The sequence below is a fragment of the Sparus aurata genome, chromosome 13 (assembly GCF_900880675.1).
Source record: "Sparus aurata chromosome 13, fSpaAur1.1, whole genome shotgun sequence".
In the NCBI taxonomy this organism is placed as follows: Eukaryota; Metazoa; Chordata; class Actinopteri; order Spariformes; family Sparidae; genus Sparus; species Sparus aurata.
The window spans coordinates 26,774,524-26,793,733 of record NC_044199.1 but is presented as its reverse complement, the minus strand read 5'-3'; the positions used below and the strand labels follow the sequence as shown (position 1 = coordinate 26,793,733).

General features: G+C 38.6%; 1 protein-coding gene across 4 annotated transcripts in view; it reads left to right on the top strand.

Moving 5' to 3' along the window:
* Window positions 1-18,459, top strand: part of cadm1a (cell adhesion molecule 1a) — a 442,188-nt gene extending 423,729 nt beyond the window's left edge. For all 4 annotated transcript variants that reach the window (XM_030437926.1, XM_030437924.1, XM_030437923.1 and 1 more), the window contains 2 exons: window positions 9,484-9,612; window positions 13,908-18,459. In XM_030437926.1, the coding sequence (XP_030293786.1) occupies window positions 9,484-9,612; window positions 13,908-14,026 (248 nt within the window). In that variant the 3' untranslated portion in view covers window positions 14,027-18,459. The remainder of the gene's footprint in view (window positions 1-9,483; window positions 9,613-13,907) is intronic.
* Window positions 18,460-19,210: the final 751 nt, after the last annotated feature.

The window sequence follows — 19,210 nt, the reverse complement described above, 5'->3', positions numbered from 1 at the left end:
TTTCAGGTGTGGCTACCTTGTAAGTGACGCTGCCTATCAAATCTGAGGATACCCTTAGGTATGGTTAGGGTTATCTAACCTAACCCTAAATCCAAGATGGCGACACAATAATGCCAGACTTGAGGCTTCAAAACAGTACTCCACTTTTACCCTTTGAGTTACATGAAATCACGCTGATGATCGTCAGGCTTCTATACTTGGAGTGGATTATTATGAGGAGAATCTGCTGGTTGTATTATGAGTATACCACAGTTTTTGGAGATCATCCCACAGGATATTTTGGCCAATGCTGCATTGATTTGATCCATATTTTATAAAATACCTGTCTCTTGAGAGCCCTTCAATTTTCTGCAAGTGCAGTTCTGAATTGCAGGAGTACTTTTTTAACATCACACATTATGTGGTTGAAATCCTGAAGCAGAGGTGCTTTTGGTTTTTACTGTTACTGTACAAGACATCAAAAATAATGAGGCCTCTGAATCACACATTTCAGAATCAGTGTCGGGCTGCAAAGTCAGAAATATCTCTTAAATCACTGGTTATGTCAAAATTTTATGACATCGGTGTTTAACATTTTATTTTCAACTTTTTTTGACCCCTAGCTTTTTTTTTTTTTTTTTTGGCCAGGTTTTTTTTACTGCCACCGCTGTCTCCTTAAAATGAAGAACTTTGATGTTTTGAAAAAAGGCTCCATAAATCTGAGGCCAAGGTGCTCTGTATGGAAGCGGTGAAGTGCGTTACCCGAGCGGCAAAAGATTTAACTGACATTTTTAAATAGGTTCAATGAATAGGTTCATTGGGACTTTAATTACATTCACTCTTTAACCAAGAGTGTTGTAGGCAATGGAAGTGGATCTTGACAAGCCAATGTGCTCTTATGACACCCCACCCACATAGCACTGCTGTATTCCTGATTGTCCCTCTATCTGCAGGCAGCACGGGCACACCAGTAAAATCACTAATGCTTAATTAGAAGATTAGAAGATCCAATTAGCAGATCTCCTCTGTCTCAAATCAAGGCTCTGTCAACGTCCTATGAAAATGAGATACTCTACGTTCCCACTTAAGGTGGGCGTTTCTCCCCCTGCCAAAATGACCACTCTTGATTGACTCCTGCATGCTTTGTTTAGCCCGTGGACACTTTGTGTGAAGCCCAGTTGTGATTAATCATTTATAATTCAATGAGACTGAGCTGCGTGTCGGTGTTCAGATAAGTCCAGACAGCACGGACATAATACGGAAATATGTTGTTGGTTCTGCTTTCAGTTTTAAAAAAGGTATATATTTGATTTAGGATTTTGATTATAAATATGGTAATGACCCTTTATCGTGATTATACCTTTCATTTAAATTTGTGTTCAAGTTTCATTTAGAGTATAGTTGCTTGTAATGTATCGTCATCCATCATCTATTTTTCTGACATCTTGCTTCTTTTCCATGATGTCTTAAAGCCTTGCCAGATTTGTTAGGTATGAAGCCCCATAAGGGTCATGGTGAAAAAAAATTCAGCCTTACTTTCTTTAATACTTTTTTTCCTTCTGATCCTTCCTTCTGAGCCACGTTAGTATGGATCAAACACACCAACCTCTATCGGCCATCGATTGCAAACGTATTTATAGGTTACGCGATAGACATTCTCACCATGACCTTTATGGGGCTCCGTAGATAGCAGTCCTGTTCTGAGATGAATATCTTGGGCTCCAGCAACAAGGAAACAACATATTTGCCATTGCAAATTGGTGTTCACTAGAGTCTAGGGAGCACCAATTTGCTATGGCAAATATTTTGAAATTATCAACAAGCACACAAGGTAATGTCTAGTGACGATACATTACCTTGTGTGCTTGTTGTTAATTTCAAGAACCAAATAAAAAGACACATTGGTCTTTGTTGTAAATAATAAGTCACTAAAAGACCGATCTTAAAGTTCACTTAACCAATGACCTGTGGGATTTGAAGTTCTGTTCGCCATGTAAGATGATAAAGAAAATATAGGACTAATGTATTTCACTCTACAAAAGTAATACATAAGAAATACTTACCAATATGACATGCAAATGCTTCATGTGTTGTCACTGGGCCTGGGTGAATTGAGAAACTGACAGCAGCTGTCATCCAGACCCTCCTTTGACCCGACAAGCAGGCCTCTCTGAACCCTTTTTTTATTTGATCGTTGACCTCATCACCTCAGCAGTAACTTTTATTGTAACTGTCTGGCAAAGTTCAAGATCCAACAAACAAGTGATCACTTTGATGTTGGGTGAGACAGTGTGTGTGGGTGTGATGATTGAATCAAACTTTCATTCTCATTCACTTTTTATTCAAATCCACCTTAAAGAAGACTTTGCTGCTGTCAAACTAGGAAAAGAAAAAGAGGATGTCAGTCATGAAAACACACACCACCGCAGCTAATTCTACAAAATCATCCTGTGAAAACAATGAATATGGATTCAATTTTATTTATTTATTTATTTATTTTGCACATTTGGGGCTGTTAGGATTTCAGGAGGTGTTTGCGTGAGAGAAAATAATTACTCTTTGATTTATTTCTGCTGTTTCCTGTCATTTCTAGAGAACGAGGGGCTTGTTTTTCAGTACATGTCATACTACAGGTTTCTGACTTAATACAGTATTTCTTTGTTAGTTGGGCACAAAACATGCATGTTAATGAACTGTCAGCTCGTACAGAGAGAAGACAGGAATTTAAACTATTTTTAATTCCCATCCAGCAAATTAATAGAGTATGCCTGTTAATACTGGATAAAAAAGTATTTAGATAAATATCCAGTGAATATATTTTAGCCCAATTGGTATTACACCTGAAAGTCAAGCTAAAGGATATTTTTCCTGCTGCCCTCAAGAAGGCTTTGAGGGAATTTCTTCAAATTTGGAACAAATATCCACTTTGACTCAAACAAATTTGTGGCCATTACTCAACAATTCATATGAGTATGACAAATACTAGGTGAAATTATAATACCCAGTAAAAAAGTATGGTGTTTATTCAGTGCCACAGCTCAGAAACAGCTACTTCACCGGTGCATGGAGGCGTACAATCATGATTTGGTAATTGTACTTGTTTTTTTTTATATTATTATGTTGTGACTTATTTTCTTAGTTTTGGGAATAATTTTTCAAGCATTTCAAGTAATTCCCAGATTTCAGCATTTAACTCATATTAAACAAGTGAGAACTTTCCACTGCAGTCAGAGTCACTCATATGACTGGTATTCACGGTTCCCAGAAGATGATTCCTGCAGATTTTGTTGACCTTTATGCCCTCCTCCATCCTCTTGTCAATCCTCTTGAAAAGCATTTGATGCCTGAATGTTTGAAAATGAACCTCTTTATTTTAAATTCAAGGTTCATTTAGTTAACATTCTACAAAACAGGATTGCATAAAGAATTTTTAGCAGTTGTTAATTTTATTCTCCTCACAAAACAAAAATGATATAGACTGATGTAGTCATAAAAACTATTTTCAGGAGTCAGAAGTGTCTCAGCTAGAGGAAAGAAGCTGCTCTGTAGTCTGGTGGTATGGCAGCAGATACTTGTGTTTCTTTTGCCAATCAGTAGCAGGGTGAAGACATTGTGATTGGAGTAGCCTTTCAGACCTCTCACTTCACAGATACCACTAATGCTCAGTAGATGGGTACAGATGATGTTTTAATCACTCCGCTGTAGAGCCTTTCTGTCACAACCAGTGCCAGTTTGTCATGTTTCCAGTCAGGATGCTTTCTATTACTCAACTGTAAAAGTTTGAAACGAACTTGGACAAGAATTTTGCCATCTTAAGTTTCCTTAAGAAATTCTTGCAGAGATCAGAAAGTTCCCAAAGATTCAAAATATGTTGGATGAAATTGACCATATGACATCCAAAAAATTGGATTCAAACTTTCCCTCTAGCACCACCAACAGGCGAGACTCTACATTTATAGCCAGAGCTGGTAAAGCTCTAAAGGGCCAGTCTTTTTTACTCAGGTTACTCAGGTGCACCAGGCAGATTTATTATAGGATGAAGCAGCCTATGATATGATGTTTAGACGTGTGTGCTTTGGAGACCTCAATGTTCTCTCCTCTCTCTTAAATTAATTTGAACCTGGGAAAGTTTGAAATAGACAACCCGAGAATGATTCGCTGCAGCCCTCCAAGCCGCCCCCCACCACTCTGACCACACCAGACACACCAAACACACGCTCCATCACGTCCCCCAAAGCCAAAGTCCACATTAACATCGTAATAGGAAAGTGTGTTAAAGCACAGCTTCAGCAGCCTGACAAGAGCGAATTGGATGTCAGAAGGATTCCTGCTCAGTTTAATTGAATCTGCCCAGGACTAAAAAAGAAAATCTGAAGTCAAAATAACCTATTAGATCTATCAGGTAATGTTTTGTTGCGTTTGACAGATAGCTCTGCTCTGCCTCCCCCCCACCTCTTTTGTTCCTGCAGGTTTGGTAATGCAGGAGTGTAGAGGTGGGCGGTAGCTGATGTTATCCATGATGTTTCTCTCTGTTTCTGTTATTCGTTAATAAATTGCGGCCTGCTCTTTCTGTTTCCTGGAGCTCACTCAGCAAATCCCTCAGGTGTAGAACTAGGCTAGAGCAGCATGAGGAGGGGTTTTAGTGAGTTACTACAGCTAATGGATGGTGGGGGCTGCTCCACGTGATCTGATTGTTAAAAACTGGCTGTTTGTTCAGTCCACTGACTTTACTTTTTCTTCCATTTCCTAGTTTCTATACAAGTCTTTAAAAAAGACATTAGCTCAGAAGTGAGGGTCAAGTGTATGGCATAATGGTATCTTGATAAGCTAAAGCAAAAAAAAATGCATTAGTAATGTATATACATTACACTGCTGAATTAATTCCAGCAACTTTCAGCCACATGAATCATCGCCCCACCACTCATTGCACTCACTTTCCCGTAGCATATGTGGTGGTATTGATATAATCAAGTGCTCCTTCAGTGTGCTGTGATGGACCAGTGACATCCACAAACGCAGAGTAGCTTTGTGTTGTCATGGATTTCTAAACCTGATCAATAGCTTTCAAATAGCATTAGAGCTACAAGCATCAGGTGCTTGTTGTCCAGTCCCAGGTAGTTTTTTTAACTTAAGGTTTTCCATCTTAATCGCCAGGATGAAATGTGGGCACTTAACGTTTCTGCAGACTAGTGATGCATTCACATTTGCACATGTCATAGGTTACATACAACATCAACATTTCTACTAAAATATGTCACATCATGATGTTATTACATGTTCATGGCCTAACTTTCACATGGGGAGTTTGAGGTACACGGTGGTATAGTCACAGGCAAGAAGCCTGCAAAGCCAGTGACCATAGTTCAGGACTGAGTTTCAAAGTTTGTAACATTTGAAAACTTGATATTTGACACGAAGTCAGCGCAATTCCCAGTAATGCTTGTGGCTACAAATGTTGATGTTTTAACAAGACCATAGAACATTTACAGCTGTGTTTGTGGTGACCAGGACAGGTATTTTAAGCCAGCAGGTATTTTACATACCCTGACAGATTGATTTTTGCCCCTAAACCTAACCTGAACAGATGCACAGCATTGTGACATGAAAAAAAAAAGATTCAACCTAAAGACATGTTGAGTTGTAACGTGATTTGCAGAAAAAAAGATTGCTATCATTTATTCTGCCGATTGGGTCATGTTTTCTGGGACAGTAAAAAAACATTATCAACTTTTCCCACTCTGAATAGTTACAGCTACCAAGGAGCTACATTTTTTGCCTTTGTCTGTTTGGTTGTTGGTCTGTTTTTTGCTTGGTTTTCGAGCAGAATTACACAAAAACTACAGAACGGATGTCTATGAAATCTGGATGGACAACGGATCTTAAAGGGATAGTTTGGGTTTTTTGAAGTGGGGTCATATAAAGTACATATCTATCGATCGATCTGTTTCCTACCGTAATCACCGATCAGCGCAGCCTCAGTTTGGAGAAGTAGAGAGCCGCTCCAGCCCAGACGCTCAGCTTTGTACTGCAGTGAACGGGGTTCAGCAAAAAAGCGAAATTAACCACCTAAAACAAGGCTCACGTAAACATTTTTACACCAGTTCAAGTGTATGTTGTATGGGTAAAATTCACACCGCTTTACATCACTGTCAGACCGCGCTTTCTTTTGGCACTACATTTTCTCAACCGCAGAACCTCCGTATCCCTACGCATTAGCGTAACTGGGCAACAGCTGATCTGCGAGCGGCGGCTGGACGAGAGGTTTACTTTCGATAAAAACGAAACTTAACTCTCCATAACCTTCCGCATTAGCGCTCATGCGTAGGGATACGGGGGTTCTGCGGTTGAGAAAATGTAGTGCCAAAAGAAAGCGCGGTCTGACGGCGATATAAAGCGGTGTGAATTTTACCTATACAACGAACACTTGACCTGATATAGATTTTTTTAGGTGAGCCTTGTTTTAGGTGGTTAATTTCGCTTTTTTGCTGAACCCCGTTCACTGCAGTACAAAGCTGAGCATCTGGGCTGGAGCAGCTCTCTACTTCTCCAAACTGAGGCTGCGCTGATCGGTGATTACGGTAGGAAACAGATTGACTATAGATATGTACTTTATATGACCCCACTTCAAAAAACCCGAACTATCCCTTTAACACCCTTTAAACTTTTGTTGTGGATCCAGATAAAGGGACGGATCCAGGATTTTTTTTCTAGTTTTTTTTTATATTGCGATATAGGTTGTTTTTCAACATATATAATTCATTTCGCAATGCATAATGCATGGATTTTGATGAGAAATATCAGACTTATGTAGGTGACTAGTGTCTGGATACTATTGGAATTAAACATGGTCTATTTGATATTGGATTAGGTTTGATTGAATTCAACTGGACTGTTGGGCCTCGGCAGAGGTATTCACTCTTCTGAGTGCCATTTAAGTTTCTTTTAGCTTCTCATTTCAAAATATCAAACTTAAAGTTGATGCAGGAAACATGTTAAATAGATAACAGACTTGAACGCCTGTTTTTCAGACACACTTGTGACGACTTCTTTCCAAAACACAGCTTGTATAAATCCCAGTTTGTGTGTCGGCTGAGGTGGCACAACTCTCTCCTCATTGCATATGCATTTAAGGGACGATAGTGCAAATAATGTGAGACATACTAACAGAGGTTTATTATGTATTCCACTGGATAGACTGAGGTCTAGCTATTTGCCACCATCAGTTTCACAGAGAAAATGCTCTGACTGAAATGGAGGCGTAGACATAGTGCTGATGAACCACAAGAAAGACTGTACTAGGAAAAGAAAAAAAATAGGCTTGTGTTTAACTGAGTACACACTATTTCTGTGTATAACCGAAATTAAGCAATTAGGCTATTATTAACTAACACAATATCTACTGTTAAAGCAAAGGAAAGTAGACAGATGTTGTCATTTGTGTTCATCTGAACTTGATCAATAATGAACTTTAAAATCTCTGCGGGCTTTGTTTTAAGGTAGAGTGTACCTCGTTTATGTTGCCTCCTAATGTATTAAGAGTTAGATAAATGCTGAAGATTATAATGTCATTTTGTAAGTTGTAGTTTTCATAGTACTAACCGTTTTTTTTTTCTCAGATGAGCTGACCAAAGTAATTATTTTGTCATCAAGATCACTACGTTATCATGTCTTTTCAGAGCTTAGTGATAATAGAAACTCACCTGCACTGGCAGACTGAATAATGAGCTCCTGCTTTAGTAAATCAGGTGCTTGATACATACAGACTGCAGCCGCAAATGTAATAAAAACTGCAGCCCACAATCGTGCAGCGCCATTTTCTTAGTAAATCTGACCCTGAGTGATTTCTCCCAGTCCAGGAGGAATATGGTAATTCCGTTCCTGCTCAGTTTAATCAGTTCCTGATTGCAATCTAACCCGTTATTGTTGTGGCAATTTTGCAGAGTGGTTATTAAAATGTCAACCAGATAAAAAGGAGGCAAACTGGTCTTCTGAGAATAACTTCTTGTTACCTTTTGTTAGTCTGAAAGAAACAATACCAAAAGAACACATACAGCAGAGCATGTATTACTGTATTTGTGAAGTGATGAATGCAACAAAAAGTAATTGAGCAGAGCAACTTTTTAATATAAACAGCCCTTTCCAATAACCACACATTTGGTTAAGACTAGGAACAATCAATAAAATGTAAATTGTTATCTTGAGATTAAGGCAGTGGTTCTCAAATTTCATTCCCTGAAGGGGGAATGTCCGAAAAGGTTTGGAAAACCATTGGGTTAAAGATTTGATGTGGATAAATTAACCTGAGAATCTGGGAGTTGGACATTATTACAGTGGGACCCGTGTGAGCAAGTTTGTCCACCAAAGACACTGATTTTCTTGTGATTATCAACCAATGAGAACCCACATATCCAACCAACAACTTTCAGGTGTCAGAGTGAAAGATAAGTCACCACAGAGTCTGGTTTTACTGCAGGTGTACAGCAGATGCGATATCTGGTGAACCACATCCAGATTGACTTATTAGTCTACAGTTCCTTAAACAGAACCCTTCCCCCTTTTTTCTGTCACATAATTGCATACGTGTATCAATTTCATATTTACTCTACACGTAGCCCCTCATTCACATACTTCCCTTTCCCAATTTAGTATAATCTGCTGAGGGCCAATAATGTGGATTTTTTTTTTTTTTTTCTATTTGTCTTCACAATATTTTTAAAAGAGCCCTTAAATCACTTCTTCTATCTAACATTTCCTTTAATATGGTGTGCCGACATAAATCGGGTCCTGTCTACAATATGTCTTCTCTCAACTTCAGTTCTGAAGGTCTTTCTTGAGTATTGCATGTTTACTTTTGTGTAATTATTAATCATTATTATTTTTTAATGTGTTTATTTCCTCTTTTATCTTTCTTGTTTAACGCAATCTTTAAATCATATCTCATGACAATATATTCCGTTAACAATGGTGTTTATGAATACTCCATGAATGAATTAATTTGAGTGTGACCTCGTCTGATTCATTACACTTACGGGTGTTTATAGGGTAAATCGTTCTGTCTTTTATTATGCTCTAAATTTAATTGAAATATATTACTTTTCTTGTAATCGCTGCCTTGAGATGCCACTTTTCAAGCCCCTGGAGGGTTTTAGGCAGTTCTCATTCTAATTGTTTCTTATTGTACATTGTCTATTTTTATCTTTTTAATTTTTGGAAATAAATACAAACACAACACAGTTATGACCTCTGCAACAAGTCAACCACATGGTGACACATCTTTTCACTCATTTGAGTTAATGGCAGCTACATGTTTCAATGTGTGGACAAAGCAGCAGTTCTCAAGCCCTGCAGCTCCAAAGTCTCTGCATTTAAATAAAGTCTAATCTACATCTCCATCACATTTGTCAGTCATCTCAGGAGGGATGTTCTGGCTGACTGCTTTTCCCACAATGTCACACTGAGTGCTGTTATCCATCCACATTGAGTTTGCATTTGCTCTGCTTTCAGATTCACGAGCTGGAGAAGGAGCACCCAGAACAGTGGACCACGCAGTGATCGGAGGAGTGGTGGCCGTGGTTGTCTTCGCCATGCTCTGTTTACTCATCGTCTTGGGGCGCTACTTTGCAAGACACAAAGGTAGGTTGATTTTTAAGATGCACTGGGCGAGATTATTGTAGAGTGGGCCTAAAGAGAAGTGCATCCAAGCGTCACTGTGCCCGTCAGCCTTAATGAAACCATGGACAGTAGCCGAAAAATATTCACCATTCACACAAAGTGACAAAGTAAAGCAGCAGTGAGAAAAGAGTGTTGGACTCACCAACACTGATTGACAGATATAAACTGGTGCAATCTGCCAATAACACACCATCCCATCCCTATGCTTTACTACCATGTTACTGTAGTTGTGGAAAATCTGAGGTGGGTGCGCTATGAGGATACAATTGGCTCTGCTGAGGTTTGACCAACAGCCACCTGGCAAATCAAACATAATACAGGATGCACAAACTGAGTTGGGATGATAAATATAAAAAAGCCCAGGGGGATACTGTACAACTTCACCAATCAATCTGTTATTTACACAGATTAAACCAAATACAGTTAAATTGGACAGAATCTGCATCTTGAATGAATTCACTTTCCAATTCTGAGTCAGTTTTGGAGGAATTATCGCTACACACGGCGCAGCAGCATCCAAAAGTCATAGGCATCACAGTCGTGCCATATGGCATGCAAAACTTAAAAACAAAGAATTCTCAGAAAGAAGAAAAAAGTTGAAACATTGAAACTTATGGCCATATCATGAACCTGTGACATCAGTTAATCATGTCGGAGACTTTCTCACTTCTCTGTGTTGAGATCGATTAAGGTCATCAGTAAATAACAGTAGATAAAAATACCTCTGCCGCCAGCTGTTCCTCTTACGTTGCAACTCTGTAGACTTTATTCCTCACTTTGTGGATAAAAGTCTCTCACAACTTAAACTAACCAATGAAACAAGATAGATAATGGAGCATTTACATCAAGGAAATCAACAAATCGCATGACTTTAAAATATATACATATGACAGAGAGTTGGAGCCTGCCCTCATCAAGAAAAAAAATCATGTGTAGACGCATGCCGCACAGCGTTGCTTGACTTGCGCCTCCCAGTAATGTAACTGCATGTCCCAGCAAAGCAGAGCAAAATAACTGTAAATGGTCTGCTTGGTAGCATGGCATTTTCCAAAGCAGTTGTAATACAGGGGACTGTGACCTGTATTTCACCAATAAACACATCACCCTCTTCGGCTGTTGCATTCCTAACCTGGAGACACAGCTGCGAGCCGAAGGGGTAGGTGTGTTTACCGGGGAAAGTACAGCTGGCTATCCACTCACCACCACCAGCAATGCAGACAAGCTAGCAGATATACAAGTTCTCACTACAGTGACCATAAATCAGCCTTATGGGTCATAATGTACTTTGTTTTGGGAGATACTGACAAACAACCTATTCAGTCATTTAGGTATGATAATGTGTTAGAAAACAAATATGTTATGGAAACATGAAATAAAAGAGTTCTCTGCATGTTTTTAATCTAATAATATTTTTTTATGCCTTAACATTTCTAAGCAGCATGCTGCTTTCCTCTAAAATGCAGACTGATCCATCAGGCTTTAATCTTCTTTACCTTGTTTCTGTAAAAAGCTCTTTTTAAATCCTTGCATGGATGAAAGCTAAATAATGGAAAGACAGTTATTAAGGCTACGGGTTACTGATGGTGGGTAAAATTGCATTTTTCATGCAGTCCCGCTGAATACTATAACTCGTCTGCTGCCCTCATAACCAAGAAATAATTATAATCTATAACAAATTTCACACTTTGATATTTCCTATGCGGGAGGAAATGGAACCGGATACATTAACCAGTTTAGAAAGGAAATAGTTTAAATGAGGCAATTTGAAGGTGTAGAAGAGGCATTTCTTATTTTATGGTGATGCTGAACTCAGTGTTTCGCCTCAGGCTTCTGTCCAGGAGATACATGTTCAGGTAAAAAGATTAGTGTTTTGTGCTGACTGATCTTAGTGGAGAACCAAACAGTTGAATGTGTGATAAGGTTCAGGATATCATCATGCATCCAGTGACCCTGACATGACTTATTAACACTCAAGGGATAAGGCACTGTCAGCTGATGATCCCACATTCAGGAGCGGTTCTAGGGTCAGTGGGGATCGGGGACTCAGCATGGAAATCTTTGAATGAGTCTGGGGTCACATATATAAGCACTTTTAGAAAAAAGTTTAGTATACTTGTTATTGAGAGGTTGCTGTTTAGAGGTGAACTTCCATGCAGGAAGCAGTCAGGGTTTAATACAAATAAACCACCCATAAAGATCAGTAAAGATTTGCAGATTTTAAAGGATAATTCCAGTTTATCACAACTCTGATACTTGGATCTGGGAATGTAGCAGTCAGGAAGGGGTTTTAAAGGGAAAAACTATGGAACTAGGAGTTGGACCCAAATGCAGTTACTCTCAAGACAAGAGGCAGGATTAAGGGAGAACAAAGGGCGAGCTTTTATTAAAACAAAAGCTGATGGCAACAAAAAACCCCAAGGAGCATGGAACAAAAAATTAATCCAGATACTTAAAGGACACAGTAGGGCATGGAAAATCAAAACATAAGACACAAGATAAGACATGATACAAAGACATGGAAATCAAATACAGGAGCCTCTAAAACACAAAACCATAATCTGAACATAACACAAAGACATGACTCTAGAGTCGTGACAGTAGTGACTCTGCCAAATAGAAGTGTAACAGGTCAACAAAACAAAAGCAGTCAAACCATCAGGTAAGCGAAACTTATTAAAGGATAAGTTCACCCAAAATTGAAAATTCACTCTCAAGCTGATGGGTAGCGAGGTAAAGTCTCGTAGTCTATAAGAGATTCACAGAAAAGCAACATTGCAGCATTCTGCTAAACAACAGAAGTAGATGAGGGCCTGTTTTAACAGTAAAAAAAGTATTCGAAAAAAATAAATTGCCTTGGGGGTGGACGAGCTTGTGCACCCACTTCAAATGATGCACAGGCTAATGCTTTCAGCTTAGAGGCTAAAGTCAAGATTCAACTCTAAAAGGAAAAGATTATTACCAAACTGTTTATTCTTAATCTCCTATCAAACTGTTTACAGGCCAACATAATGGTGTAACCTTGGCTTGTACTTTCCTGTACAGTAGTCCAATACAATAGTCTCACCACCTATTAAGTGGCTTAAATAATCTGGGTAAGATATTGTCTGTTTACAACCTGGCTGCTCATGTTTCTGATTTTGTTGTAGCGATGTTACCGTGTTTCCAGATTTCTGCAGTTTCTTTAGCATAAAGTTATCATCACTGATGAAAATGATGGTCAAAAGCTTCTGAGTCGTTGGCACCGTGCCACTTTTGTTATTCAATATGAAATAGCAATGAGATGCAAACACACAAATGAAATGGAGGCCACTTTAACTAATGGCACACTGTGAGTAGTAAGCTGTTAAAAGTTCAGTGGACGCCAGATGAATATTCATAAAAGGGCAATTATGATAGCCAAGAAACAAAAGAGAGATTTTTATTTTATATTTGATCCAAAAAATTGTTGAGATGTAACAGTGGAGCCAGGGTAACTCACTGAGAAAAACAATTCAAGTGGAATTTCTGGTTGTTGAGGGTGAATTTTTACTCCAAAAAACACTCAACTGAAGGAGAATGGTGACTATGGGGGTGGATTACAGCATTATTCTGATATGCCTGTTTAAACCGAGGTTGCATTGCCAAAAGTCAGTAACAGATATGTGATGATTGCTGCCCAAATGAATGTAAAAATGTCAGATTTTTTCTAGTATTCGTCCATCTCTGACATTGAAAAAGGAAAGAATACGAATTGGCTCTTTCTTACATGTAATCCTGACACATTTCATGTCATAGAACACCACTGAAGACCCTCTATTCTAGCGGCATTCGTGCTTTTATTTTCCCCCAACATTTGACAGCGCCCTTCCTCATCCAGTCTGGAATATCGCCTTCGTTATCAACCTCTGATACACGATACGATGTGAATAAATCTCATAAATTAAGTTTGAAGTGGCTCGCTGGTTGTTGTTTTTTTTTTTCCTGCTGAACTTGACAAGGTTAATTCGAAGGTGCGAGCCCCGCTCTTCCTCACACTCGAGATCATTTCAAAACCCTGATCCTCATGTGCCAATCTGGAATGAAAAAGAGGGAAAATGATGTATATTCTGAATATTACAGCCTGCTGGTGTTAGGTCTGTGCAAACGGCCACATGGAGAAGGATTTGCATAATTAGGTGGTGTGGGATGTAGAGCCACACTTTAATCTTTTGTATCATCTAAGCAGCAGGCTATTATCCAGTCCGTGACACTGTCCTTCATCCTCTCCTCCTCCTCAGGTACCTACTTCACACACGAAGCCAAAGGAGCAGATGACGCAGCAGACGCAGACACAGCCATTATCAACGCAGAGGGTGGCCACACCAACTCGGACGAAAAGAAGGAGTACTACATCTAATCAAAACAGGACCCCTCACTCACTCTAGTGTCCTCTTTGGGACACCGAGCTGTTTTTGGAGCCGGGGCATGGTAAAGAGAGGAGGGGGGGTCGATGATAGAGGGATTTGATGGTTCAGGGTCACAATTAGTGAGAGTAGAGGGGTTGAGGAGTAGAAGTGAGATGGGGTTTTACAGATGGTTTTAAGCCGTTGTTTAGTCTAGTCTGCAGATGTAGATGGAATGTTTTGTGTGTGAAAAAAATCAAAAATCAAAAAAGGACAAAAAATGGGAGGGTTTGGGGTTTTTCGGTACACCGGGACGGGGTTGGGGGTGGGACGGGTGCGCCAGACGTTGCCAGAAATCACTGTAGAGAGCTTCACCATTCAACACCTCCCTAACTGCTGGTACGAATTTTATTTAGTTCAACCATTTGCAGAAAATTCTGTGCCTTGTTCTATCCATACTTTGGATTTGTGTTGATCCTCATTTGCATAACCTTGTTGCTCCCCTCTTTTTTTCCCCGTCTCATCTCTTCCCATTCGTAATTATCAATGTGCTGTTGGCTTTTTGTATGAGGGTAAAACTACACAGCCACTTTATTCGTTTCTCCAAATGTGTCTGCACACACGCATCCTCTCCTGCATAACAAAAACTCTTTCCAGTATACTGTGATATGTCTCAAGCCATTACTTCCCTCTCTTCTTTTTTTTTATTTTTCTCTCCCTGAAGTTTTGACAGCTCCAAAAATGCATGGAATGCTTTACATATCATTGTACAAAGGACATAAATGAGAAACAGGATTGATGTACTGTATGTGCCCTCCCTGCCCCCACCCGAACACAACCGCATTGATAACATAATCAAAAGGAAGGCAGCAAAGGATAACATGAAATGATCTTATCGGGCTAATTCAGTTAATTGATGTTTTGCTGCCTCAGTTTGTCTCTCCAAGCAAATATACTACTGCCTCTTAGACAATTATCTTTCTTAGTAAAGAGAAGTAGTACATTATTTTTCCTCGCTGCGTTGCCATTTCATTATTTAGATTTTCCTCTTCTGTTCAGAACTATTTTTCTTTTATTTGGCTGAATGGAAGCCCTGTTTACCCACCGGCTTTTATTAGTAGAGTGGTAATGATGAGATTCAATTGAATTCCATCTGCTCGCACTCTAGAATATTTTTTCTTACAAATGGGAAAGTAACAACATGTAAATTGTTTAAATTTTTTATTTTTTTTTGGCAGACACTCAGTCAAGATGCCTCTGTGATAAAAGGCTGTTGAAAAAAAAAACATTTGGTGTTAATATTGGCCGACCAGCAGCCGGAAGATGCTGGTGTACTGTACATAATTTTAAAAGAGAAACAGCCTTAACCAAACTCCAGACAGACAGCATCCAATTTATTTTAGGAAATACACAAGTCATTTAAAAAAAGGCCATGGCAGTCCAGGTTCTCCCATCTGAGGGTTCATGTTATCTCACAGACACATAATCCAATGTAAATCAAGCCAACTGAGTCACAAATGTATTGTACACTAATCCTTACTAAGAAATATTTTTTACAACTTACTAGAATTACAATGGAGTACCTTTGTGGATTTTATCGTATCACGCTCATTGTGAGTTTTTGTCGAGATGTAACACAAGCAAACGTTTGGGGAAATCTTCAAACCGAAACGAGAGACAGGCCAGTCTTTCCACTCCCATCACACCTTCTTCAATGTATCTTTTTGCTTTGACGCAGCAGCTTGAGTGCTTGATCATTTGACGGTTTTTCTGCATGTGTGTGTACCTGCTGAAACCCATTCTCTTTGCTTCTCTATTCTGCTTTATGTATCACCTGCCAAAACTGAACGAGCATCTGTTTTGCTGTGCCAGCTGGGGAGCACTGAGGAATGCCAAAAGTAATTAATTGTTTGTAACTGAACTTAATACACGTGTTGTGCTCCGTGGTGGTTAATCCCACGGGCTGCATTAATGCCCGGGCTTCTTATCGTGGCAATGAGGGTCTATTCATGGCATTGTTTGTCATTATTATGTGTTCACACAGCAAGCAGCTTCCTTAATGAGTCCTTGCTCTATGTGACAGGTGTGGGTGGGCTGAGTCTACATCTTCAAGTTCTGAAAACCCAAAATTAATTGGACAAACATGAATCATGTCAAATTAGAAAAGAAAAAAATGTTGCCCCTTTCTTTACTAACTGCCTGATGATGGTGACTCATCCTGGCCCATACAATTTCTTGGCCATTTGTTTACAATACTTTTGGGTGTATATTAAAAGCAGATGACACATTTTATTGTAGTACAAAATCAAAACTCACAATGTTTTATTCTTTAATAAACTGCATCATTATGTACATCTACATCGATAACAGTGCCGTTATGATTATGAAACATTCCATATTAAATATATAATATCAATACACTAAGTGATAACTGTTTGCATTGCATATTAATGCGTTTAGCTAAGTTCCACTCTGAGTGTCCAAGCATTAGTTATATTTATAATTGTATTTTAACTTGTTTAGTGTACGGCTGCCTTAAAAAATTGGGCTTTTTTATGGTGGCTGACAGACAACTGACACATAGAAAAACACAAAAAGACATTGCGTTGAGCTCTCTCAGGCACTGTACTTCTTGTTCAAACAATAACCTTTGGATTTGATCGGACGATACATATCAATATCAATCATGTCCCATGAATAAACTCACTTTTTCTGAAAATGTCACTAGATGCCTCTTTACCAAACAATTTTTAATTAGAGAGATTAGTGGACTCTTTATGACTTGGGTTGCTTGCTGTGTGGACACTCACATCCAAGAACCAATACTTTATTGATATGTTAACGCATTTGATTGGAATTTGTCAATGTGCAGCTCGGAGTGCAACACATTAACAATGTGATAGCTTTAATATCATAGTCATGCATGAAGACAGCATTCAGTCTTTCCATATTGAGGTTTTGGGGTTATTCAAAGGCAGTTCAGAAGGTTCTCATGGAGTGCATTACGCATATTTCACTTTCCTGAGCATCTGTGCATTTTTAAAGTCATTAAATATATTTTCTGCAGGTGGGCTGGGTGGGTGCTGTGGACATATTTTTAGCTTTTCCATTGGATGGGGCCGTTGTAGATGTGAGCTGCAAGAGTGACGTTGCAGACAAAGATCAAAGATGCTGTGTCCAACTCTCTCTAACTGTTTTATTCTTCTGTGAAAAACTTAATTTAAAAAAGTTCTGTACTCGCAAAAGGAATTACCACTAAGTTAACACTGTATGCTGATGACACTGTTTTGTGTTTGTTATGTGGACGGGTGGGGGTGGGGAAGGGTTCCGATTAGGTTAGATGTTTTACGGTCTGGTGTCTGATAAAACTATTAACTGACTTGTTATCGTTGCTTTATGGATCACAGAGCAGATGTCACTTCATTTGTAAGACTGAGATTGTGTGATTTGTAATTTACAGTGAGCACTATTTCGCTTCAGTGACATGTGGCAGCTTCCATTTAAATCAGACTTCAAATTATGTACTTGCCAATAAAGGAATAGAACTGAATATTGTCTTCTCCCTTAAGGCTAATGCATTAATATTTTATTTGTGAATATTGAACCTTTTGTGGGTTGGAACGGCAGGAGTGTTCTTCCAAATGTTTTAATTTCAACAAGAGTTTTTACTCTCCCAAAGTTCTGATATCTGAGCAAAGCAACATGAAAACAACCTTTGAAATGGTAAGGATTCAATTTGAAGTAAATAGCTGAATGATATTTTAGGTTATTGTATGTTTTGTTTTCTATGAAATGCCCCGTTAAGTAAAATATGAATTTACAGTGTAAATGATGTAGTTTTCTCCACATTAAATTCTTTTGATATTGTCCTGTCTCTGGTTCATGCGTTGCTGACTGATGTGACTGCATCTCAGGTAGAATGCGAAGTTTAGGCCCCACCTGTAAGTGACATAGATGCAAGTACAATGCATCCTCATCGAATCAAGTGCAACACATTAATTTAGATCCAAGAGGCAAAATTGTTGATATTTTGCATATCTGTTGTACATGTTTTATGTATTTTCCTTAATATTTGGTGCACTGTAAACGATGTGTTGAGTATTGCTTTGTGTTGACATAGGTCATGAAGAGTACACTGTTTATTGGAATGACGCAGGATCAGAAAATTGTTGTGGCTGTACTGCTGTCACCTTCAACGCACCACCGCCTTTGGAAGCTTGTTTGATTGATTCCCGAAAAAGTTTTGATTGTTTCACCAGTCATTGTTTTTAGATTGATTCTTTTTGTCTCTCTGCTGTTCTTGGGAAATGTTAATGTGTATTGATGGAGAAAAGGAGTTCCACATTCCCATACACATTTTGTATTGGTTCATAAATAGACATTTTTACAAAAACAATGAAGAGTTCTTGTCTTAATAAAAAAGAAAAGATATTAATGTCCAAAATAATCAGTGTTGGTATTATTTTTCACTCTAAATGTTAATTTATTGTGGCGATGCACTGCAGGTAAATGAGACAATTGTAGACTAATATGAACACAAAGAAACTCAAATTGTGTATTCGTTTTTTCATCTTCCGTCACCTTTTGCAGATATGAAGCTTGATTGCCTCAACAGTTGATTAAAATGTTCTCACATTTTGAAATATTCTTAGAATTTGTGAATTACTTAGTCAAAAAACTGATTTTGTGGATGATGAAACTTTTCACTGCCTCCTGCTTTGACACAACATTTTAAGGCAGTCCGCACAGTTTTTGGACAAGATATTCTCCAGAGACTTGACCCCTTGAACCTTTTCACTGCATTGGACTGCAACGTAAGACATACAGATTATTTAGGAGTTTAAAGTTTCACCTGATAACATTTTGAAAATAATATTTTTGATTGTTGTAACCAAATTTTTGAGTCTGTCTAGCTCTCTTCCTTAAAGTTAAGCTCAACTCATTACTAGTGTTGAGTGAGATGGTGTCTCATCTGAATAAAATGTGTCAGTATTTGTACTTGAAATTAAGAATACCCTCACTGGGTTGCTGACTGAAGACAGACAATAATTCCCTCACTTGAGAACATTGATCCGAATGTAAATTACGCCGTTTATAGAAATTCAAAAATATTGAGTGCATACATTATTCGTGGTAATGGTATTGTATCCCTTTTGAACCTGAATAGAATCTAAGTTTTAGGCGCTGCTCTATAGTCT